At 44.4% G+C, this 22,951-nt stretch overlaps 3 protein-coding genes across 4 annotated transcripts; all 3 read right to left on the bottom strand.

Moving 5' to 3' along the window:
* Positions 1-728: 728 nt before the first annotated feature.
* LOC103762903 (macrophage migration inhibitory factor-like) lies at positions 729-2,153 on the bottom strand. The gene is made up of 2 exons (XM_018081891.2): positions 1,855-2,153; positions 729-996 (listed from the first exon to the last, which is right to left on the bottom strand). Exons 1-2 carry the CDS (start codon positions 2,136-2,138, stop codon positions 930-932), a joined length of 351 nt encoding a protein of 116 aa, XP_017937380.2. The 5' UTR covers positions 2,139-2,153; the 3' UTR covers positions 729-929.
* Positions 2,154-6,399: 4,246 nt separating this feature from the next.
* On the bottom strand, positions 6,400-9,302 carry LOC103762890 (macrophage migration inhibitory factor-like). Its single transcript, XM_008929583.2, has 3 exons — positions 9,195-9,302; positions 7,131-7,303; positions 6,400-6,466 (listed from the first exon to the last, which is right to left on the bottom strand). Exons 1-3 carry the CDS (start codon positions 9,300-9,302, stop codon positions 6,400-6,402), a joined length of 348 nt encoding a protein of 115 aa, XP_008927831.2.
* Positions 9,303-11,905: 2,603 nt separating this feature from the next.
* On the bottom strand, positions 11,906-20,314 carry LOC103762891 (solute carrier family 2, facilitated glucose transporter member 11). Of its 2 annotated transcripts, XM_018081932.3 has the most exons (12): positions 20,248-20,314; positions 18,593-18,691; positions 18,013-18,173; positions 16,276-16,400; positions 15,898-16,027; positions 15,188-15,336; positions 14,461-14,648; positions 14,204-14,314; positions 13,596-13,697; positions 13,356-13,431; positions 12,540-12,667; positions 11,906-12,204 (listed from the first exon to the last, which is right to left on the bottom strand). In XM_018081932.3, the coding sequence occupies exons 1-12, from the start codon at positions 20,269-20,271 to the stop codon at positions 11,998-12,000; spliced, it is 1,500 nt and encodes a 499-aa protein (XP_017937421.1). In that variant the 5' UTR covers positions 20,272-20,314; the 3' UTR covers positions 11,906-11,997. The 2 variants fall into 2 exon arrangements, with proteins under 2 accessions (XP_017937421.1, XP_017937420.1); XM_018081931.3 differs by lacking the exon at positions 20,248-20,314 and having other exon boundaries at positions 18,593-18,718.
* Between the last annotated feature and the right edge of the window lie 2,637 nt (positions 20,315-22,951).

Here is a 22,951-nt window from a genome sequence, read left to right as displayed (position 1 = left end):
GCGCCCTGAGGGGACCCTGAGGGGAGGGAACGTCCTGCCCAGGGAGCGTCGGAGTGGGACGGGCTGGGAGAGAGCACGGAATGTGTGCGGGACACTCGGAGAGCACAGCATCCCTGTGGGATGGGCTGGGAGAGCACAGCATCTGTGCAGGACAGGGTAGGAGAGAGCACAAAATCCGTGTGGGACAGGCTGGCAGACAGTGCAGGACACATTAGCACAGAACACCAAAGCTTCCCACAGCGCTGCAGGCTCCAGCACAGCTCCCACAGCACCAAGGGCCTCTCCTGCTGCCTGGAGCAGGCAGTGTAAGCAATGTGGATGACACTGTTTCACCTCAGTGAGCAAAAGCACTCCTTCCTTGCTTGTTTGGCCCCACACAGCTGGCACGTTCCCAGGGGAAAGCTGCCCTGAAGGAGCAGGCGCAGGGCTGGCCAAAGGATTGCTGCCACTGTGGCAACTGCAGACACAGGCCAAAAACAAACCTCAGAGTGACAAGGAGCCCCAAAGGCACCTACAGCCGCTGGGGCACAGCAAGGTAAAAATCACCCTGCAGTGCCGTTGGGAAGCAGCCACAGGTACTACCACTGTACCGTGAAATACTGCGTTGGAGAAAAAAACAGGCAAATCCAAAGCGTTCCTTTTGTTTGCTTTAGGATCAGAGTGACACAGACACATTAGCAGTTGCCCAACTCCATCCCTAACCTCCCAAAGCCTACACCACACACAGCTTACTTCTAAATCTTTATTTGTTTTCTACACAGAGAAAACAGAGGAATGTTGAAGCAGCAATATTTAAACACACTAGAAAGGAGCCATCAATCTGTGAGAGTGCACAAAATGCAACACGGGGCCATTTGTGCCGTGGTCTCTGCTACGGGGCAGGGTGAGGGGAGGTCCAGGAGCAGCCTCTTCAGGCAGACAGGGGAGCTCTACGCAAAGGTGGAGCCATTCCAGCCCACGTTGGCAGCATTCATGTCAAAGTAGTTGATGTAGACCCTGCAGAAGAAGCACAAGAGGACACAACAATGACATTAACTCACTTATATAAGTCATGAGTGAGATGGGACAATACAACACGGAACAGTGCTTCCCACTCCTCTGCTTCAAGAAGTTTCAAGCTTCATTTTTACTGAAATCTGTCTAACTTCTCTGGTGAAGCCTCCAAGCAGTCAATATTCCTCTGAGTCCCTGGAACTGTATTTCTTTTCTTTTTTAAAATATAAACTCTTCTGCAGTCAGGGGCCGCCCAGACACCCAGACAGCTCTTGGTTAGCAGCCTGTCAAGAATTTCCAGAGATCAAACCCTTTTGTTTCCAAGCACTGCAGTCCCTCATGCGTGTCACAGAGACGGGCAGCCCCAGAGAGCCAGGCATGCCCTCAGGGCTGGCTCTGCATGTCTCCCTTCCAGCCCCCATGGCAGCAGGTTCTCCCCATTCTTCACAGCCGCACACAGACACTCTCCCAAGGCTCCACAGCCCGCAAGGGAGCTGCTCACAGCCTGCTGGCCTCCACTTTGTCTTTCAGCTCCAGCCTGTTACTGCTCCTCCCATGTGCTTTCAGCCTCTCTTCACCAGAGGACAAGACATCACACCTCAGAAGCAAAAGACACTGTGCAACCTGTCAGTGCTGTGGTATTTTTCCCTGTCCTGAGAGCAGGAAGCCATTGAACAGACAACTCTCCAGGGGAAGACATAAGCATCAAACTCTTAATAGGACATGAAAATGCCACAAGCAGTCACTTCGTGTTTTCCCAAGCACACGGACTTATGTCTGGCTTTTTGTATTTTTAAACCAACTTTTGAAATCAGTTTCAGGAAGCCAGATATACGAGGTTAACCCACGTCCCAGCCTTACCTGTCTGCAGATACATGCAAGTGCTTCGAGATGAGATCACACAGCATCTTGGTGTAAGTCTTGTTCTGCTGCCCTCCTATTTTGCCGATGCTGTAGAGGCTGCAGAGCGCGCAGGGATCGGTGGAGCCCCCGAAGGACATCATCTGATCAGGTATGATGTGCACAGCTATGTACTGCGGGAGGAAAACACAGTTACAGCGTGTCTGACCTGTCCTCCCTTGACACAAACTTGCTTTAGGGACCAACTTTAAACAGTGCAGTTGTATTGGGGTCAGGCTACTCATCAGCGCTGCCCTCTGCACCCTTCCCAGATCCAGGGGAGGCATCAGCAGCTCAGGAGGTCGCAGCCGTGGGGGCTGCGGGGACCCTCGTCCCGGCTCTCAGCTTTTAGGCAACAGGCGTGTGTGCAAAAGCCGCCGCACCCGGGCACTCCTGCCCGCCACAGCACCGCGCCACGGGGATAAAGCGCCGAAATGCTTGCGCGGGCCGAGTCACATCCCCAAATCACGGCTGAGCCACCGGGCCTGACCCGATGAGCCTGCGCGAACGGCCTTATCGGTCCGGCGCTGTCCGGCCCGAGGGGGCCGCGTTGATGAGGACCACCGGGAGCTGCCCGGAGGGAGGCACGCCACACAGGGAGCTACTCCGTATCCTGCCCACCCCCGCCCAAGCAGGTCCGTGCCGCCGGCGCAGCTCCCGACGTCATAATCCCGACCGCCAGCACAGGCGCAGCCACAGCCCCGGCTACGTGAACGCGAGCCTCTCGCAGGCCGGCTGCGCCTCCGCACAGGCCAGGGGCCGGGCGCGGGAGGCCACTGCATTTACGCAATTGGACACGGGCACAGCCCCTTCCCGCGCAGCGGGAGGGCACGGGACAGGCCCCCCTTCCCGCGCAGTGGGGGGGCGGGCCCGCCGGCCGCCCGCCCAGGCCCAGAGAGCGGCGCTGCCCCGACGGCCGCCCCGCCGGCGCCTCCCGCGCCCGGGTCCGCCGCCCTCCGCCGCCGCCGTGTGCCCCGCTCCCGGCCCGGGCGCCCCGCCGCCCGCCGCTCACCTGCGCGACTTGCCGGGTGCCTTGCCAGCTGCTGGTGAGTCACCCAACGAGGCTGTCGGGCACGGGCGTTCCTGCAACACTCTGGCTGTCATAGCAACATGGCCATGGTGGCGCGGCGGCCCGACGGCGGAGCATAGCGACGGGACGCATCGCACCACTAGAGCCAAATATACAGTGATCTGCGCAGAGGATAGCTAATATCGATGTCCCATTGGATCATAACTCAGACGAGTCCTCCATAGTGCCGGCCGGCCTGCGCCCGGACGCGAGACGCGAGCGGCCCCGCCCGGCGGGGAGGGGAGGGAGCGGGGCGGGGGGACACGCACACATCCCGCCTCCCCTCTCCGCCGCCCTCGCTGCGGCGTGCGGAAACTCCCGCAGCAGCCTTCTCGCCCCAGCTCTCCCCTCGCCCCGCAGTTATTCGTTCGATTTGTTGCTGCCACTGGACGTTTTTTGAGGGTTTGTTGCAGGCTGCTTCCTAGAACGGAGTCCGACCGCGCTGGCAGCTCACACATAACCTGGTGTCAGCACACATGTGGTACCACCGCTGTAGTACGCCCACTGCTTTCTGCAGGATTAGGGCCGGCGAGGGTTATAGGCCCTAGCCTGGCAGTTGCAAAAAAGGGTACTCGCCCTTGCTTCGGAGGGTATCTTTATTTTCTCAAAATAAAGGCACATTTGTACGGTGTTTGGTTTAACTGTGTGCATACCTTTAACTCGATGTAAGCAGAAACGTTTGCCTTGGTGGCATATTAATTATTAATTATTTTCTATAACGTTTTTCAGTCAAATTAAAAATTATCTATTACTCGTCAGCATGCCCGTTTTCACATACTTTTTTCTTCTGGAAAAAAGTAAAGGTGATTTTTTTGTTTGCTTAGGAACGAAGCGGTGCGTGTCTATTCGGAGGTGAGGGGCAGCAGAGCCGAGCCGTATGCTGGGCTGTGTGATGCGATGCACGTAGGCTGCCAGGGCACGGCTCCCCACGCTGCCTCTTCCCTGCCCCGACGGCAGCAGCGCTGCTCTGCTGAGCCAAATGACTCACAGGAAGGCTAAAGGGGATCAGGCCCAGAGCCTCTCCACCCAGACATTTTACACACAGGGATCAAGCACCTGCTGATTTTTAACAAAGTCCCAGCCACTGCTGCTGCTACAGAGCTTGACCATATGTACATGTCATACCCATGAGCACATATAGCCCTGAATGAGGAATAAGGGATGATGTTACATAGGAATACTTAGGAGTGACACAGACTGTAATGTTGAGAACGGGAGCACTTCTTTTTGTAGTGATTAACAGTGCTTAAGAATAGCGATTAAGAACTGATTAAGTTTTCTTCCTTGGATATCCTCACCTCAGCTCCTTACCATTGCATACTTATTGCACTTATTCCTCCCATCCTCCTGCCTCCCAGAGTTGTTGCATGGAGGTGGGGTGGGAATTCTATCCCTGCAGGAAGAAAAACTTGAGAGCAATGTCACCACATGGTGAGCTCGCTCTGTGGCCTGCCAGGCCAAATGGCAGCCCCTGGCCATGCTGCTACACAATGGAGAGATATCTGCAGTGTTGTTCTCCTTTGCCTCCCTGCCCAAGGAAGAAGCAGTGCATACACTTTCATAGCTTCTAGAGATGCGTTTCTAGCAGTTTACCAAACACCAGTGTACTTGTGCTCACCCGTTCCTCAAGTGATTGCTCCACACTCCTACATTCATAAATCATTTCTGGATGCACAGCACCTGTTTTTAAAAACAACTGCTTGTAATTAAAATAAGAACAATGAAGAAATGTGTCTAAGAGCAAAAAATTGAAAAGTAAAATGTTTTATGGAAATATGCCAATGAGCACTCTAATGATGTGCCAGAGGCAGAGGCAAAGGCATCTTCTACATTCCCTATTAGAGAATATAAGGACTGCTAGCAAGCAAAGGTGGTCTCATTTGGACTTGTGCCATGAGGTGCCTTAGGAACACACATTCTGGGTTTTGGATGCTCCAAGTAGAACTCTGAAAGCATCCACCATAGAGAGGCCTCAGCAGATATGTGGGGCAGGCTGAAGCCTTTCCTGGAGACTGACTGCAGAGGGCTGGGACATCCATGGGTTGCAACTGGACACACCCAACTGCACCACAGCCAAAACCTGAGCACAGGGCATCTGGACCACGGAGGAGGAGCCAGGAGAACATTGGAGAATGCTGGTGCTGTGGCTCCAAGAGCAGCAGAGGCAGCGTTCTTTGAGTGAGTGGCTCTATGAAAAAGGCAGATTGATTTCTGGAGAAGGAAACTGCCCCCCTGTGGAAGGTCCTGCTGCGTTTAGGGGCCATTCTGCCCAAAGAATACATACCTCATGTCATGTCTTCCTTCCTCAAGGGGCAGCTCCACATGGCTTAAAGTGGCATGAACAATATTTAATAAGATATGCTGTATTTAGATGCCAAGTGACACATTGTTTTACTGGCTGTGCTACTTTGATTCACCAAAGCAGCTTTCATTTGTTATCCCAGCAAAGCATTTTTGCAAGTTGAGGTGCAGGCTTGTATTTAAAGCCCATGTCTGCAAAGCAAAGCTGTGATAGGAACAAAACGGGGTGTTCACAACAGAGCTCAGAACAGGGGTGTGATAGGGTTTGCTCTTCCAGAAAAAGGTCACAATACACCTAACTGTAGATTTTCAGGAAATTTATCTCTACTCAATCTTTTATTTTAGTTTGGAAGCAAACGATCTTATCTGACCAAGGGCTCGAATAATAAATATTTATATTCCTTTCATAATTAATTCACCACTTCAGCCTCTGGGAATGGCTTGCTGTGCCTCTGCCTCATTCTGAGCCATGCTCTAATCTTTGCTGTCACTACAGATTGTTCAGTGGATGAAAAGGGGAGGGCAGAACAGGGAACAGTGGTTTTTTCCACTCACTCCTTCTGCCTATGCTGAGCCCTGGGAGACTCACAGCACAGGCTTTTCTGCTAATCAGCTAGGTGCCCATGTAGTGTTAGAGCTAAGGAGGACCCAGACTGCAATCCATCCTTTTTAAATAGGGGGCAATCATTTCTTTCCTCCTTTCGAAGGAAGGTTCATATGCCACATTTATAGCCACATCTATTGACTTAAATGTGTCTTGAGATCAGAACAAGATAGTTCCTTTAAATTTGGCCAGGCTCTTGAGCATGAACAGAGCAAAGACATATCCAAGTGGAGTGTTCATCATCATCATCCATGATCAAACTGCTTTTAAAAGAAAAGCTTCTGTTACAACTATTTTGAGAAGGCACTTTCCATCTCAGTCACAGGTCTTTCCAGAGTAACAAGATGGTCTCAGTCATAAGGTTTCTGCTGGATTTTTATTTAAGCAGCAGACAAGATGTTAAACAGCAGTGGGTAGCAGCAACTATGGTGCCATTGCCTTTTGCATTTGTCAGGTACCGGTAACATGATGAACTGCAGTACTTAAATCAGGCTGAGGGGTCAGGAATAAACTTTTACCACTTAAGGACACCTCAAGCAAAGGTGTTGTTGTTCCAGCCTACATTGCCAGGGCTGATGTTGAAGAAGCTGATGTAGATTCTGAAAGGGAAGACAGACACCGTTAGGTGCTGAGAGCAGACTGCTGCAGGGTGCTCCTGCAACAGGACACACAGCCATGCTGCAGACTATCCCACAGGGTTTTACACTTCTCAGGCCTTGCACTCCCTTCTCCCTGCTCCTTTTAATGCCTTTTGTGCATTCTGGAGTTCTCAGTGATTTTCTACTTCTTGTTTTAAGGAGCTCTCAGGATACGGTGTTTTATTTGCAGTTATTTCTGGAGCAGACTGGCACACCTTCAGGAAAAGGACTAGAAAGGCTTTTATGCAAGTGGAAGCTCTTGCAGTTGACTTCCACATGTACCCCACAGGTAGTAGGGAAATGCTGGTACATGTCACTCAAGTTATCATTATAATAACAAAGTTATTGTGTCTGTACCTGGGCTTTTGCACATGAGATCTGTGGGTATATGCAGTGCCTGAACCCACATAATTTTAACTAAGAAATTTTACAGTTTCTGGACATCAGCATTGTGGCTCATGCAATTGCTCCTTTCTTCTTTTCAGTTGGAGAGTTGTTCCAGTTGACTCGGCATTTAATCTCTTCAATTAGCACATTAACAAAGAACACCAGAGGAAAAGTCTGGGATGAATAGTTTTCACAATCTATGGAAAGTCATGTCAGACAAGTTGCTGTGTGGACTCACCTCTCAGATGGTATTTTCAGCTCTTTGTTCAGCAGATCACAAAGCAATTTGGAGTAGACCTTGTTCTCCTGCTCCCCTATCTTGCCAATGCTGTAGAGAAAGCATATAGCACAAGGGTCTGTGGAGCCACTGAAGGACATCATCTGATCAGGAGAGATCTGTATTGCTAGATACTGTTGGAAGAAGAAAAGGAATATTATTTTCCTTTGCCATATTAAGAAAAGTTTCGAAAATCCAGGAAGGTATTTATGTACCTGAACTGCAGTGAAAATAGGTGCATGCTTTTTATGTCTTACTGTCTAGATTTGCATTCTACTCCAAGACAGTCACTGCTGTGTCAAGCTACAAAGACACCATACTATTTAGGCTTGGGAGTCTTGGTTCCTAGTCCAGGTGTTCCAGGAGCTCAGTGACCTGCAATATCTCCAGAACCTCTTCCAAGCCACCAGGCCCTCCCTGCCCTGGGGGAAGGTCAGGGGTGGGGGGTGCAATTGCATTGCTGCCGCACTGCGTTCCAGAGAGATTTTGCACCTCACTGGCTCCTGCTACAGTCTTCCCTGCTGAGGTAAATGTGAACTGACACAGCAGAGGTCTAAATCAACATCCCCCTCATTAAACAAAATACAGCCTAATCCTACTTTTGTTCTTGATATCAGGAAAAATAGAAGAAAGTATCTATGTTAATATTAATGACCAGCCTGCGATTTTCCCTGCTGCTAATACACAGTGTCAGATCCACACACTGGGGAATCTGGGGATCAATTCCTTTGGCATCCATCTAACTTCTGTCCTGTTCTTACCCACGTTTATTAGCAGCGCATCGTTGGAACTCAGCAGCAATTAACCCTCTTGGTAAAACAAGCCAGCCTGAGTACCAGGAGTTGTCTGGGTAATTAGTCTTGGCCATCATTTACAGCTTGTTTGGGTGCAAGGTGCATCAGACCACAGCAGTCCAGGATAAGCCAAGGAGATCATGCTGAGGTACCACTTGCTTGGCCTTGTTCTCCCCTGTCTGGACACTGTGCAGTCTCAACTTCATGCCAAATGTAGGTACATGTATGTCTTTAACATCTACCCTAGAAGCAGGTTATTATTATTTAAAAAAATAATAAAATCAAGCTAAAGCATTAATGGGCATTATTTTCTTCTTAGAGCAGTTTGAAAATATTTGAAACAGTTCATCCAGTAGGAAAAAAACCTATTTGATTAAAAATCAGTATGTTTTTCAAGTGGTACAGTTTCCTGTGAGAGGAAAGCTCTGCATTCCAGCCCAGCCTAATCCTTTCCTTCTTTCTGTGTTATAACTAAGAGGCTCTCCCTTTCCTATTGCCTCCTTTGTCACGAAAAGCTTGTATGTCCTCTTCAGAAAAATCTCTTTGTTATTCCCTGTATATTTCTAAGTCCCGTTACATATCCTTTCCACACAGCTGCACAAACCTGTTCCAGCTGCATCCCAGCCCTGGCCTCTAGCTTTATATTCAGGAGCTGTTATGCAAGAGCCACCAGCTGACACACCCCCATGCCCCCATCAGCAAGTACTTGTTTGCTAGACTGATAAAAAACATTGGCTTTTTTTTAAGATTGAGAGGACACATCAGTTTTACATAAGAATACTAGTTTTTTGCTAGATGTCCAAGCAAGCTGAATGACTCATGTTTTAGTTCAACTGTAACCACCAGGCTACAGGCAATTTGGTGGCAGATAACAAGCACATATTCAGCAGGTCTCAGTGAGGAAGCTGAGGGTGACTTTTGCTTTCAGTCAACCAGGTTCTTGAGAGGTATTCACAGAGATACCTGTGCACACACACCCACACACATCCCGTGTCTTCACCTACACAGAGACCTACAGTGAATATTATCCAACACAAGGCTTGTTTAGATACTTCAGTGCTTTGAGATCTCAAGTTACAGCAAACAAGTATTTGATATTTTCACAGAGAGAGGACTGCAAATACTGGTGAGTCATTAGGCATCTTAGTTTATCAAGGCTATCACTGAGAAGTGGCTCTTTGCATAGGCACAACTGACTAAAGAAAGAAAACATTTGAGCATCTGGACTTACCTGTGCTGGTTTGTCCAATGCTTTTGATAACTGTTGGGTCAGCTCCCCTGTGAAAAATTCTGGAATCTTATCCTTGCTTATATTTGTGTTAACAATGAATTTAGGCATCTTTGGATCACAAGCAGGTTTTCTTTCACAGCTTTGTTTCTAACTCACCTGCAAGCTGGCTCCCCCCACTGTGCTGGTGAGCACCTCGGGAGCCTTTAAATAGTCAGTGATGCTTTCCACAGGTGCACCGGGAGGGGTGACAAGGCTGCATGTGCCATCTGCAGGCTGCTCACACAGACTGCCAATGGACTGTCCTGGCAGGGAACCTGGCTTTTGCACTCTGGAAACCAAAGCATCCAAGATGACACTTCATATTTGGATACAGCCTGACTGTGAAACCAGTGAAAAAACGAGTGTGACAGAGTTATAATGTACCTCTTTATGCAAGTCTTATTATTATTAAAAAAAAAAAAAAAGAGAGATGGATGACTCAGTTGTGAGGTCTGGAACTCCTTCTGTGGAATAGACCATAACAGAAAAACCCCAGTAGCACATGTTGTGCAGACCTTTCCTGAACCATAACTGAGTCATGACAAAGATGCCTTAAAATCAGGATCTTGATTTTCCACTGTGGTGAGCACTGGTTTCTACACGCCTGGAGAAGGCTTGTTTTCAACTTGTTCCTTTGTTGTGCAAATAGTCCCATAGCAGTCATAACTCTTGAGAGATAGGAAATCCACAGGCATTCTGACATGAGAGGCTTTTATCCAGAGTGGAGTATGTGGCAGAGCTGGGATCAGTTCTTATTGCTGCCTAGTTGAGCCTTACATGAGAGAAGCGATTTAGAGGGATCATATGGCACTGGGCAGGGGGTGTTTGCAGTGAGATGTGTGAGGAGAGCAGGTTGAAAATGCTGATGGGAGTAAAATAAATGGTTTGTTAATCTCTCCATGTTAAAGGTGATGAGTGTCTTTATGCCCAGTAGTTTCTGAGGTAAGGCCTTTTCTACTAACTTGGTTCTCCAGGCTTTGGAAAAGAGGAAGAACTTTGTGTAGCTCGGACTAAATGTTTGTACTCTAATGATGTAATTTAAGCCAATACTTTTTGAATGGTGAAAGCCTCTGTAAGAACATGCTTAAGCTGATTTTGTTCAAGGTCAGGCCTGGGCCCTGAGCAACTCAATCTAGTGGGTGACATCCCTGCCCGTGGCTGAGGGGTTGGAACTGGATGATCTTTAAGGTCCCTTCCAGCCCAAGCCATTCTGTGATTCTATGGTTGTGTGGTGTATGTTGGTTTTAAGTCAGTTCCTTCACTGTAGCTCCCTCGCTGTAAAAAAGTCAGTAAATAAAAAGTTGGGAGATGAATTACTATGTGTCAATGTTCACCTACAGCCCATGTCAGTGGATTGTGTCTCCTATATGCAAAGCATTCTGAAAATAATGAAGGCCCTCAAAAAACACCAGAAGTAAAATCTGTTTCTACGAAGGGCCTTTTCAGAGCACGTTTCCTAAGTCAGTGCATTAAAAACAAACTCAAGTGACACCTGAATCTGTAAGGAGAAGAACTGCAGTTTTTAATACTGATTATTTTTTTCTTCAGTGGTTAGAGGAAAGCAGGTGGCATGACCCAAAGCTTTTAGTCACAAATCTTGTCACAAATATACTTGTTAGTGGTCACTTGGAAAAACTTAGGCTATTTCCAATGAAATTCACAGCCTATTTTTACTGCTGGGTACAATAATCACTCCTTACTTGCAGCTTGCTTACATAACAAGAAAAACACTTCCAAAACAAACTCTTTCTTCTCTGAAAACATCTGATGTAATTCCCAGAAGCTGATGTACCAGGTTGGAAATCTGTTCCTTAGACACCGGAGATGCTCTCGGGAGTGTCCTTTACTTTACTTTATAGCAGCCGTTTTTCTTCTTTTGCATACAATAATATGTCAGTTTGGTAGGTCCTTCTCCCTGCCTAGAGTTACTGGGATGTTCTCCACTGAGCTTTCCATTACATCTCCAGAAGGTTTGTTGCACAGTACAATTTCACTTTCAATATTTGTTTCTGTTGTCATGCTGGAACCTTTTTCCCTCATTTGCTGTGCTAAGTTTTTAGTCCATGTCTGCTCAGGTCACCCTAAATGCCATATCTAGCTTTTCCTCTGTCTGCCTGCTAGCCAAGTACTTCAGACTTCTGTGTTTCCCCATCCTCATGACATTTAGTCTTCTTAATCCTTCTTTCTCTCGGTTTGTCCTCTTAAATTATTTTACTTAGTCTTTCACATTTCTGATACTCTTCTCTGAGCTGTTTTCCAACAGGTTCCTGGTTATGAGGTACTTCCTGCTAGTGAGGTCTCCTTTAGGAAAGGCCAATAACAGACTGCTCAGGTATCTGTGGCACTGGGCAGGACCCTGGGAACAGGGGACACCAACTGAGGCCCAGGGCTGTGGGTCCAGGACTGTGAGCAGAGCCTGTGTGTATGCTCTTCTTTGGGCCCTGTGGGCTGTTAACAGAATGTTTTAAATATTCTTAAGATGTACTACCATAAAAGGGTTTTTAATGTGAAAAAAACCTTTATGTCTTGAAACTGAGTGGGGAAATTTCCAGCGAAAACATTTAGATATCATCCAGAAATAGAACTCTGGCATGATGAGTTTCATAGCTATAAAAAAAAAAAAGGAAAAGAAAAGGAAAAGGGAAAAGAAAAAAAATAAATGAGACAGAAGATCTTGCAGTCTGGTTTTAATGTTTCCTTTTTAGTTCTATTGCAACATTGTTTCCTGTCTTTTCTAAGAGATGCAAATTTCTCCTCTGAACACTCAGAGCTTCGTGCAAGCCAACTGTTCCTTAGGAAAGTTATTTTCAGTGAAGGAGGTTTCTTTTTTCCCAAAGTTTAGTTTGTTGAACTCTGCTTTTATTTCCATTATTGACTTTCCCTTGGTCTCAGGAAGATATCGGTAAATGAAAATTGCTGATAAAGCAAGAATTGCCAGAAAGATGAGGAAGCAGAAGGGTCCAAGGTTATCCTGCAAGCAGAAATGAGACACTGTAAGGAAAACAAGAATCTCATTTCTGTTTCCCTGCCTTTTAGTGCAAGCCCATGTCTTTGAAATTAAAATTCAAAAGTGTGCTCAGTACACAATCCAGGACAGGTATCAAACCAGGAGTTTCCACTGGCCATGTTTTACCTGAGTCCTGTTGCTGCTCCTCTGACAGGCTTGGAGAGTTCCTGAACAGGTTTGGTATTTGGACAGAGCTCTAAGCTTTGCATGTCATTGCAATTTATTGCTGTTATTTTGCTCCCTGTCAGCATTCAGAAATGGATTCTCCTGGAAGGAGGGATCCACTTAGAGTCACTTACAACAAGCAGTGGAAAAATCATCCCAAGTACGAACAGTCCCATCCAGTTGATACAGCCAACAATCAGAAAGGCTGATGGTCTGTATGACTGGCTGAAGATTTCAACCATGACAGCTACAGAGGCTCCAGCTGAAAAAGAAAAGCCAAACACAAACCAGGCATGTTCGTTTCCTTGCTCCTGCTGAAGTTCCTCCCAATGGCAGTGGCAGATCACAGACAGGTGGAATAGGTGGCCTGTTGGTAGGTGGCCACTGCTATGAGGGTGAAAGACCTTGATTCCAGAAAGGGACTGCAGCAGTTAATTTAGGTTTCTCTTATGTGTACTGGAATTGTTTTTCTGGTACCAGTGGCTCTGTGCAGTTCCACATTGCACTGGTAGCCATTAGTGGTGCAATGATTTATAAAACCAGCTCCCCTTTTGGCTCCTGGACTCAGTTCCACCTGAAGCATTTTGGTAGGCATAAGCTTAGCTTGCTAGGTTAATGAAAATTATTACTATAACATGTAGGCAAGATGAGTACTGTGACATACATTGCAATGCTTAGATTCCTGTTTTTAGCTGAGTATTTTAAAAATCACTCTGAAATTTCATTCTCAAACCCTCTGGAGATGATACTGCGTTTTAAATTATTTAGATCTTGTGATCAGCAATAAAATCCAAGGTGTCTATATCCTTTCCCTGTTTCCCACTTGTACATGTCTGTCCTTCCTTCCTTGATTTCCAGAACTTTTTCACCATGGCACTATTCTGTTCTTCCTTTGCCAATTGTGTTGCTGGTACAAAATTTCCTCCCAACACAGCCATTGCTGTACTCACATGGTCCACTTCCATAGAAGACAACGAATAGGAAGATCAAGATAATGCTGAAGTAATGCATCCAGAAAAAACGATGCTGAGGGTGAGAAATGGGTGATATCAAACAGTTAGACACGTGACAGAATGGCAGAGCTCCGTATTTTCTGCCACTGGCTCAGGTTTTTGTACATCTCCTGTGAGGTAAGACTGGAAAGGTGGGCTGGTGCTGAGTAAGGGGCCAGAAGGCTGCTGCCTCCTTACCTGCAGGGACAGGGTCATGGTAAGCAGTGCTAGCACAGAACACATCAGTGTGTATCCTCTCCAAAGCAGCACCTTCCTCCCAAACCGGTCTATGAGGGTGCTCTGAAAAGCAGAAAACATGAGTCATAAATCTCAGCTCTCAAACTAAATAATTCCTCCCCTCTCCATGTATTCTTTGCAGAAGACTTACATGAGTAATATCCATAAATCAATGTCATTTAAGTCTCTTAATTCCTAGTGAATTAGATTAACTTTTTCAAACTAATTTGTGATTAACAAAGCTGTGTTTATTAGTCAACCTTAGGCTGGTTTTAGACAGTTCCCTTTCTTGCCTGCTGGCATATGTCGAATTGTGCACACATGCATACCCACACCTAATCCAGAACATCAGAAAATTATTTTACAGAATAAAATTTAGTCTAAAGACATACACTCATGAAAGTAATCTGGAACAAGAACTGCCTTTTATCCTGCATGTGGTTTTGCAGAAGCAGGAAGATGTGTCTTAGGTTATGCAAATCTCCCCCGAGCCCAGTCATAGGAAAGGAAAAGTACAATTGTTGACCACATTAAATTTTTCCTTCAAACTCAAGTCTGAAAAGACTTACACACAGTATAGAGGATAAGCATTCACACAACCCAATTCCCAGGGATGCATATGGGATAAGGTATTCTTCAAACTTGGCTGTGTGGAACACTTCAAAAGAGTAGAAGTATATCTGAAAAATGCAGAGAGGAAATGCACCTGTGAAAAAAGCATTGCATTGAGGTGCAGTTCTAAGCTGGTATAATAACACTGACTTAGAGGGGTTTGTTATGCTGCCTAGTGCTGTCCCTTGTGCTGGGGATAAAGAGGGCACTCAACTGCATTGATTCCACAGAGCTGCAGGGTGGTCATAACAGTCATCATGAAGTAAAGCTGCCAGCGCAGAGATCGCTCTTGGATCACCTCGAGGACACGCAGGGTTTTCGTGCTCCCCATTGCACCCTTCTCCTTCATAATGTCATCGATTTCTGCTTGGTGCTCTCCTTCCCCCCAGAGCTTCCTGATGGCTGTTGGAGAGAAAGAGGGAGGTGGATTGTTCTGCCTCTGCAGCTCCATCAGCAGTGGTTACATTAAACCCTTTAGTCTGCCTGTCCGTGTGTGAGATGGTGGCACTGCTTCTGCTGTGTGGTTGGGGCTGGGGCAGTGGGCACTCAGAAGAGTTTTGACTCACTGGTTGTCAGTATAGTGTAGCTTTCTAACGTGGAGTTGATCTAATTGTAAAAAAAGTCAACACTTAAGTACAGTTTATTGAATTTGAAAAAAGAGCTGCCTAAACCATTTCCTTTACAGAAGCAAAGCAGTGCCCACCAAAGTGGGAAATGCTAGACATGCTGATACATGACTGTGTTTCTTGCCTTAATGAGACTGAGTGAGGCTCAGGTTAATACAGACATTGTCATAGGGACCTCATCTGTTGTGTTTGAAAGTGCCTCTGCTCCGTGGCACTGCACTGTGCTGTACAGCTCCGCCCTGCTTGTCTTCTGCACGGGCTGTCACCCTAACACAGCAAAGGAAGTGAAGTAAGTGAGGAAAGCAGACACTCTACCTTTCCTGCAGGCTTCCTCATTACCCTTCTGTATCAGGAGGTAGGATGGTGAATCGGGGAAAAATGGGAGGGTAACCAGTTGAACCAATGCTGAAAGTCCACTAGATGCTAACAACCATGGCCACAAAGCTTCGCTTCCTAAAATCTCCCTGGAAAGTGTATGTGAAACAAAAATGCTGAAATAATGGAATGAATGTTCAGGAAGTTTTTCTGAGTGATGAAGGTTGCTCAGATCCCATTCAAGAGTGCAGTGGAGCAAAACCCTGAACTCATAATTTGGCAAATTTCACAAATTTTGCTATTTTTATTCCTGACAATTTTATTTTAAAGGAATTATTCGATATTTTGAAAAACTTTCTAAATATCATTGGGACTCAGTATAATATCTAGAGAGATGATGAGACTCATTTGACCACTGTTTAGTCACAGGACCAAAACTAAGACTTTTTATTTAAGTACAGTAAATTTTGAAGGGGAAGTCCCCCAGTAGAAAAGGTGTGGAAATAAGAAGAAATCATATTATGAGTAATTAATTTTCTGCCTTCTATATTCAAAATTAAATGTCTGCCTTAAAACTAAGGTGGATGTGGATGTGATGGTCCTCCTAGGGAGGATAGGAGTGTTTCTCAGTCACTGACTAGGTGGAAGGGTAAGGTTGTAGAAAGATTTGCACTTTTAGTGTAACCTGATCAAAAGATCAGAGAATTTACCGTAGTCCAAAGACCTGTCCTGTGAGTTTTCCCAGGGTCAGAAAAACAGAAACGGTGGAGTTGGCAAATCCACGCAGCTTCTTGGGTGAAATCTCTCCTACATACTGAGGATGTATATTCATAGAAAAACCTTGAACACACAGGAGGATAAATGACTGTTAAAATATTTAGAAAAGCTTAACTTTCTGACTCCTTCCTCTCTTACAGTTTCCATTCACTCTGATATTTAGATTACAATCTCTTGCAAAAGGGGTGATGTCTTTCACTTTTATTAAGTGCCTAGTATAATTGCTTTAAAAATCATTCTCCAAGAATGGCTGCAGAGACAATCCCAGAACAGCAGGGACTCTTGCAGTCCCCACTGGCACAAGCACATACCTGAGCCAATGCCGTAGAGAAGGCGCCCGACCAGAATCATCTCAAAGGATTTGGCTGTTTTACTGAAGGCCATGAAAAGTGCAGCTGCCAGCATGATCAGGTTGGTGAATATTTGGCACTTTTTTCTGAAAAAAAAAAAAACAAAACCAAAACAAAACCCAAACAAAAAATCTCAAAAGGCCTTGAGAATTTAGTGTGAAATGTGAACCTTTTGTACTCTTTTGAACTACTCTGACAGGAAGCGTGGTAGAGCCATTCCTGCTATTTTGAGGAACAGATGAAATAATTTTGACTTTGGATAGTCAAAATGATTCTTTGAAATTTTAGGATCCTTTAGATTTGAATTAATTGATATTTTTGAGCTCAGAATTTAAAGAGTTGGAACGCTCTGTCAGCATTTCCACAGTACAAATGGGGAAGAGATCGAACAACTGGCCCATTTTATCACCAAGATTTTTAAATGGCTATAACTCCTCTTAAAATGCCAGGTTGTCTCCCAAAAACAGTCTGAATCCACAGGTCCCATTCTAGAATGGCTCATATTAAAGATACTCTTGGCTAAATGGGTGTGATCTGAGATGACAGAAAGAGTTTTTAGAGGCGTATATCATTTCAAAAGTGCCTCTGTATGAGTTGTGGCCTGCTGTGTTCACAGCCCTGATGCTTCAGGCTCAAATCAAAGTTTCAAAGTCTTTTGCACTCAGATGTTTTGCTTTGATGCTTGTTAGACAAGAGTCCCCTTGCACACATTAAGGATTCACAGAGACCCTTGTGTTTAATCTGGGATTCAGCAATTAGGTTATCATGGGTTAAATGACCCATGGGAGAAGTGCATGATCTTGTTTCCAGTCTTGGGAGACCCTGTGTGTGTGGGATGAGGCAGTGTCCCACAAGAAATCTCTTGGGGGCACTTACCTGATAGGAAAGAACACAATTGCAGGCAGGCTAAGATGGTTTGATGAGACCCATATGAGGGGCCTCTGGATCAGTGTGTTGTGGAGCAGATCTTTAAGTGGTCACACCAAGTAGATATATTTGCCAATTGCTCTGCAAACGAAATCAGTGGTGTTACACACAAGGCACTGAGAACAGACCACACTGGTGAGGGATCCTTCCTCCATCTAGTGGGAAAGATAGCTTGGGAACTGACTTTCAGTAAAATGGATTCCCAAGAACAGAGATGTCTCTTGGACATTTGTTTTGGTGCTGGTTGTATCTTTACAGTGTACTTACAGGCAATTTATTTTTTCTCTTTTGTTCATATTTTCATCAGGCTGGATCTGAATATTTAATATAATGTCTGTACCCCAAAATGAGTGTATTTAAACGGAAATCTAGTTCTTCTTTGTCACTTAAGGATATCTTCCAGGTGTTTGAGTAACTGCATATAATGTGTTACAACACAAGACACACAGCTCTTTCACTGGGGTTTGTAAAGCTTGGGAGACCTTTATGAGAGCCATAGGGGACATTGAAGAGAATGTGACCCTATGCCACTACTCCCAGAGGCACTGATCTGGTTGTGTGATGACGACTGCAGCCTTTACAGAGTACAATTCCCTGGGGAGGGCAGATAAACAAGGCAGAAGGCTGTTTGCTACTTGGAAGAGGTGGATGTGCTGGGAAACCCAACCCGTTGTGTCTGACCAGACTGCTTCAACCAAAAAGAGCTTCATTTGTTCACCTTGGTATTTCCCTGCACTTTCTGACTGTGGAGCTGCTACAAGAAGCACTTACTTCCTGTATTTTGTAGTCACGTAGGTACAGAAGAGGGACCCCAGGAGCCCTCCTATCCCATAAACAGACACGATGAAGGACCAGAGCAGCATGATTGTCTCGGGATGGAGGGGGGAGCCGTGTCGCTCTATCCACGTTTCGTTAATAAACTTCCTGATGTGCTGAAAAACAGAATGAGATTTGACCGGATAAGGGGTATAAGATCCCTTCATATTATTTGGATGTTGTATTTCAGACCGAGCCTGTGGTTCTAATATTAGATTTCTTTTGAGTCTTTCTTAGTAAAACAAGTTCACTGAGATCGCACTGCAAAATCTACAAGTTTATATCACTCAGGAAGCTTCCTGGCAAGTATGCTAAGAGCACATTTGTTATCCTTCTATGGGGACTTGTATACTATGTGGTAAAAACTTATTTAAAACAGAAAATGCTGTCCTGTTCTTTAAAGGAGAAAAGGTTCTCTGCACATGTGATGTTACTGTTAGCCAAAGAAAAGGCACAGACTGTGAATGGTCAGTAAATTTGAGATTTATGGGAGAACTCTATTTGTGTTATCAGCCTCAGGGAGATGTCTCCTTACCACAGAAGGATAGTTGATGACAGAAATGTGGAATCCATATGGGAAGCTACCACCAATTCCCAGCACTAAGATCATTTGATATAGTCCCCGGAACTGAACCTGCAAAGCAAACATAAAATGCTCCATCAGCTTCTCATTAGTCTGGATCTGTGCAGGGCCAAATCCACACTGGTCCTTCCTCTTTGTCTACTTCAAATCCTCTTGAATATAAACATTTTTCAAAATCCCTCTAATCTACTCCTGAAACACTCTCATCATCCACAGTGCCATAGCAAACTACCTGCCACTGTAAGGGTGATAATCCATCACTCTGCTTGCAAGAAGAAAAAGGAGTTTTAAGAGATGTTCCCAAGAGTGCAGCTCTCACTCTGTGCCCACAATATCTGACAGGTTGGCTGAATAAAGGTGTCAGCCCTGGATGCAGGGAAGAGAGAATCAGTTTCCTTGTCTGCAGTCGACAATAACTGATGTGCACCAAACCATAATGCTGTGTCTCAGAAGTACAGCATTAAAAATCAACAACATTTTATTATACTCTCTGCTTTAGTTTCTGACTGCATTGTACCTTTAAACATAATTAAGAAAATGCCCTTTTGACATTCAGCTTTTTCAGGAAGGCATGGACTATAATTACACAATATAAATATAACATAAATATAGTTATAATTATGGGAATAGCCCCTGTAGTTACATTCAAATAAAAATCTTCCTGAATTTGATTTGGGATTTCATTTCTCCTTTCTCAATATTTTATTTTTTCTATTTATTTAACCATGAAATGGTGTGCTTGCATATTGAAGGGCTTGGCATCTTCCAAGTTAGTGAGATACTGTCTGTCTAGAACTTCCTTGCTCAAGGATTAGGGACTGAAATACACTTTTTGATGAATGAAATAATTTTAACTGTAAATAAGGAGAAAACATAACAGTAACTACTTAGACCTTAAGTCCATCTTTCAACAGATTGTTATTTAATTGGGCCACATCTGGATTTCTGGAATTATCACATGTCAAGAACCAGGAAGCTGTGGACCAGAAAGAAGACTCTAAATTTCCTTAAAAATCCTCTCTCAAATTCAATGGATTTGCTAATTGGCAAGACCATTCAAACAAATTAAGAACTCACCCTCTCACTCTTCCTTTTTTTTTTTTTTAAGAGAAACAGAGCAACAATACACATCACTTCTTCCCTGTGTAAGACTGTGGAAACTCTCAGTGGATTATATTGATTGTCTCTTGATGAAATGAAGAAAGTAATTTATTTTAAACCTTATGTCATGGTTTCTCAGCCTTTCGCAGCAAGGTTAAAATATTCATTATTTTGGGAAGAAATCAGGGTGGTGAACAATTAGTATTCTTTCAGTAATTCAGAAGACAAAAGTAAAGTAGCATTGTCAATGGTGGAACTACCAGAATTGTTTTTATTTTTATTTTATTTCATTTCATTAATTTCATTCATTCATTTCATTTCATGTTGTTTCATAGAAAAGACCATCTTCATGGCCCCATTGTTCTTGGTGATGTTTAAACACAGAGAGGAAAGACAGTCTCTGTACCAAAGGGACTTAAAATCCTTAAAGAATCTGAATCTTCTGTATTTTGTTAGCTTTGTCTTTTCTAAGCCATAGCCCTGAGAAGAAGTGAGCAGATACTCACCAGGTTGGAGAAGAAGGCAGCCATCTCTCTGGGAGAGCCTGTTGCTCCCTGGCAGGTACCTGCCAAAGCAGCCAAGTGCTCATGTTATACAACAGCAGGATCAGGGAACTGGTCCCATGTCATTGAAGTTAAAGTTTACTTCGGAGGCTTTTGAGTTGATTACACCCATTTCAGCGGTTGTACAAAGTTTAGGATTGTTGGATTAAATATTTCAACCAATGGTTATGTCCAAATAACCAAGTTGGTCTCCCTTGCAGGGAACCTGTTCACTTCATCAGCACTGTCTTGTGCTGGGGAGATAGAGAGCTGAGACAACAATTTTAAACAGGATTACCATAATCATGACTTTGCTCAGTTTTCAGTACAAACTGAGAAACGTAGAGACAAAATGATCTGCTGGGAATCTTAGGTGGGGCTTGGACAATGAACTATAGGACTTTGACATATAACAGGAAAGATCTATCCTGTCTTCATGTGACGGTAACTGGAGCACATCATAACTTAATCATTACTGAAAGGAACTGAACTGCTCCATGATTTTGAAATGTGGTGCAAACTTAGTGATTCCACAGTGGCACACCAGGCTTGGTGAGCTCAGTATTTAATAGTAGCTGGTTTTCCTTTGCGAGTAGAGAAAAAAATTCATTATGCACATTTTTGTCTGGCATTTCCATTAGTCAGTATGCTTATTTCTGTGCCTGTGATGAAAAAAAGGTTGTTTTGGAACTGTTTTGTAACCTCCACAGCTGGATTGATGTCTCTGTTTTTCTGAGAGAAAATTCGAAGGCTTTAACTTCATTTATTTCACAATTAGGAGGGGTTTGTATTTATTGAGTTGGTAAATAGCTTAGTTATCACTTGCCATTTACACTTCAGTTAGAGAAGAGGAGGAAGAAATCATAGAGGGCTTATTGGATGCAAGCAGTCATATTTACTGGAAAATACATCACATGCAAAGCATATTCACAGATTCTCCAGCTAATGGCTGAAATGTAGCATGTGGCAGCACCTGACCTCTTCTCCCATCACTGCACAGCCTCGTCGTGGTCTTGACTTTGCTCTTGATGTGTGCTGAGAGTTCATGGGGTGATTTGTTCCCAGTTTAGGTTCTCCAGCAGATAATCTGTTGTTAGAGCACAAACAAGACTGTCCCTTTGATGCTAAGAATTAATTTCCTTTTCTGTAAAGTTATACAAAGTTGAAATAACATGGTGTGCATCTGACAGAGGGAAGAAATGCCATGTTGGCTGCTGGTATCTGTCTTGCTCAGATGATATTGGGGGAAGCCACAAGCAGGCAATAACACAAAGCTTTTGGCATGGGACATTCCTTCTCAAATGCAGACTATTGAACATATTTTCTTATGTTGTACCTCACCCTCTTCTACATGTATTTACACATATTGTAACTTACACTCTTTTCTCTTGGACATTGATTTAGGATTCCTACTTTGAGTAGGTTAAGAGTCTTCCTCTCATGACTCCCATAATGTGTAATGTCTTTTGCATTTGTGGTGATTAGTGACTGTACTGCTTCTGTGCTGTTATTGCTTACACTGTGCTGAGGCCCCCTTAGTAGATGTGCAGTTTCTTTATTAGTGCTAACAAAGTAATTGGCAGGTATCTTAGAGATATCCTTTAGTGATATTTGTGCTCAGGACAGTAAATCTCACAACATCAGGCCATTTAGTCATTGACCTTGCAATTTTACAGACACACATATGCAAAGCTGTGCTAAGCCTTCCTTCATACAGGCCAGCAAGACCAGATCCATGTTTTTTGTGTCCATCTGACAGCAGTTCACTGATCCAGTTTTCAAGTGTTTATATGTGCCTCAGTTAGTATTTGAGACATATCTTACCCATCAGCTGGTATGTCTGGAAGAAAATGTAGTACATGTTCCTGAAGCTTCTGGATGACCATCCTCTTTGTCCCTGTCACCTCACATGTATATTTGAACCAGACATTTTTGCTGTTTCATCCCTTGACCAGACTGTCCCCACAATACAGCTCTTGCTCCACTGAGCCCAGGCTAAGGTTGACCTGTGCTCCAAAGAGCTGTTCCACTTCGTTGTCACATTAATGTTCCAGAGGGCACCCACTCGCTTCCTGCTGAGGATCTTATGGGAAAGGCTTTCCCAATCACACCTAATGAATAACTGGGATCAGAGAAGGGGCTCACTAGTGAGCCACTCTGCTCTCGTTTCCAAAGGCTTCAGGAATTGTTGGAATGGAATGAAGGATGTTTCCAGAGTGACTAATTTGGAAAGGAGAATCTGTTTTGCAAAAAAGTTGAGCTTCCCTTTCTATATTGGTAGCTTTCTCCAAAAGACTGGTAGTTTTTGATCATATCATGTGTATATGGAACACTACAAAATTACTGAGTTTTCTGACTCCACGTTTTGTAGATATAGAAATATAGTTATGTAGTTATATTTCAGTCAGTAGTCTTAAGTGTCCCTCAATAATAAAGACAGTAATAATGAAAATCCCCAATCATGGAAGAGTATGCACGCCAATATCTTTTTCTAGTCAGCTGTTCCTGAAGGAGGTCATGACGTGAAGAAAAAAATATTAGTGGAGGCCAGAAGTTTTATTACAAGGCAATCTGCCATTTTTATTATGTTTTTATGTTTAACATTTGCAATTAAAAATAAGCAGCAGTTAAGATGAAAAATTGAATTCTCATTTTGAATAACCCTACT

Source organism: Manacus vitellinus, unplaced genomic scaffold (assembly GCF_001715985.3).
Source record: "Manacus vitellinus isolate BGI_N305 unplaced genomic scaffold, ASM171598v3 scaffold_58_pilon, whole genome shotgun sequence".
NCBI lineage: Eukaryota > Metazoa > Chordata > Aves > Passeriformes > Pipridae > Manacus > Manacus vitellinus.
Note: the sequence above shows the minus strand (reverse complement) of the source record. Positions and strands in the feature narration are given on the sequence as shown.

Coding starts and splice junctions, on each gene's coding strand:
- LOC103762903 (XM_018081891.2), bottom strand. CDS start 2,138: ATGAGTAGCCTGACCCCAATACAACTGCACTGTTTAAAGTTGGTCCCT. Junction 997..1,854: donor TTGCATGTATCTGCAGACAG/GTAAGGCTGGGA, acceptor CTTCTTCTGCAG/GGTCTACATCAACTACTTTG.
- LOC103762890 (XM_008929583.2), bottom strand. CDS start 9,302: ATGCCTAAATTCATTGTTAACACAAATATAAGCAAGGATAAGATTCCA. Junction 7,304..9,194: donor CATTGGACAAACCAGCACAG/GTAAGTCCAGAT, acceptor TTCTTCCAACAG/TATCTAGCAATACAGATCTC. Junction 6,467..7,130: donor CTGAAAATACCATCTGAGAG/GTGAGTCCACAC, acceptor CTTCCCTTTCAG/AATCTACATCAGCTTCTTCA.
- LOC103762891 (XM_018081931.3), bottom strand. CDS start 18,718: ATGGAGCATTTTATGTTTGCTTTGCAGGTTCAGTTCCGGGGACTATAT. Junction 14,315..14,460: donor AGCTCTGTGGAATCAATGCA/GTTGAGTGCCCT, acceptor TGCATTTTTCAG/ATATACTTCTACTCTTTTGA. Junction 12,668..13,355: donor CTTCTATGGAAGTGGACCAT/GTGAGTACAGCA, acceptor TTTCTTTTTCAG/CTGGAGCCTCTGTAGCTGTC.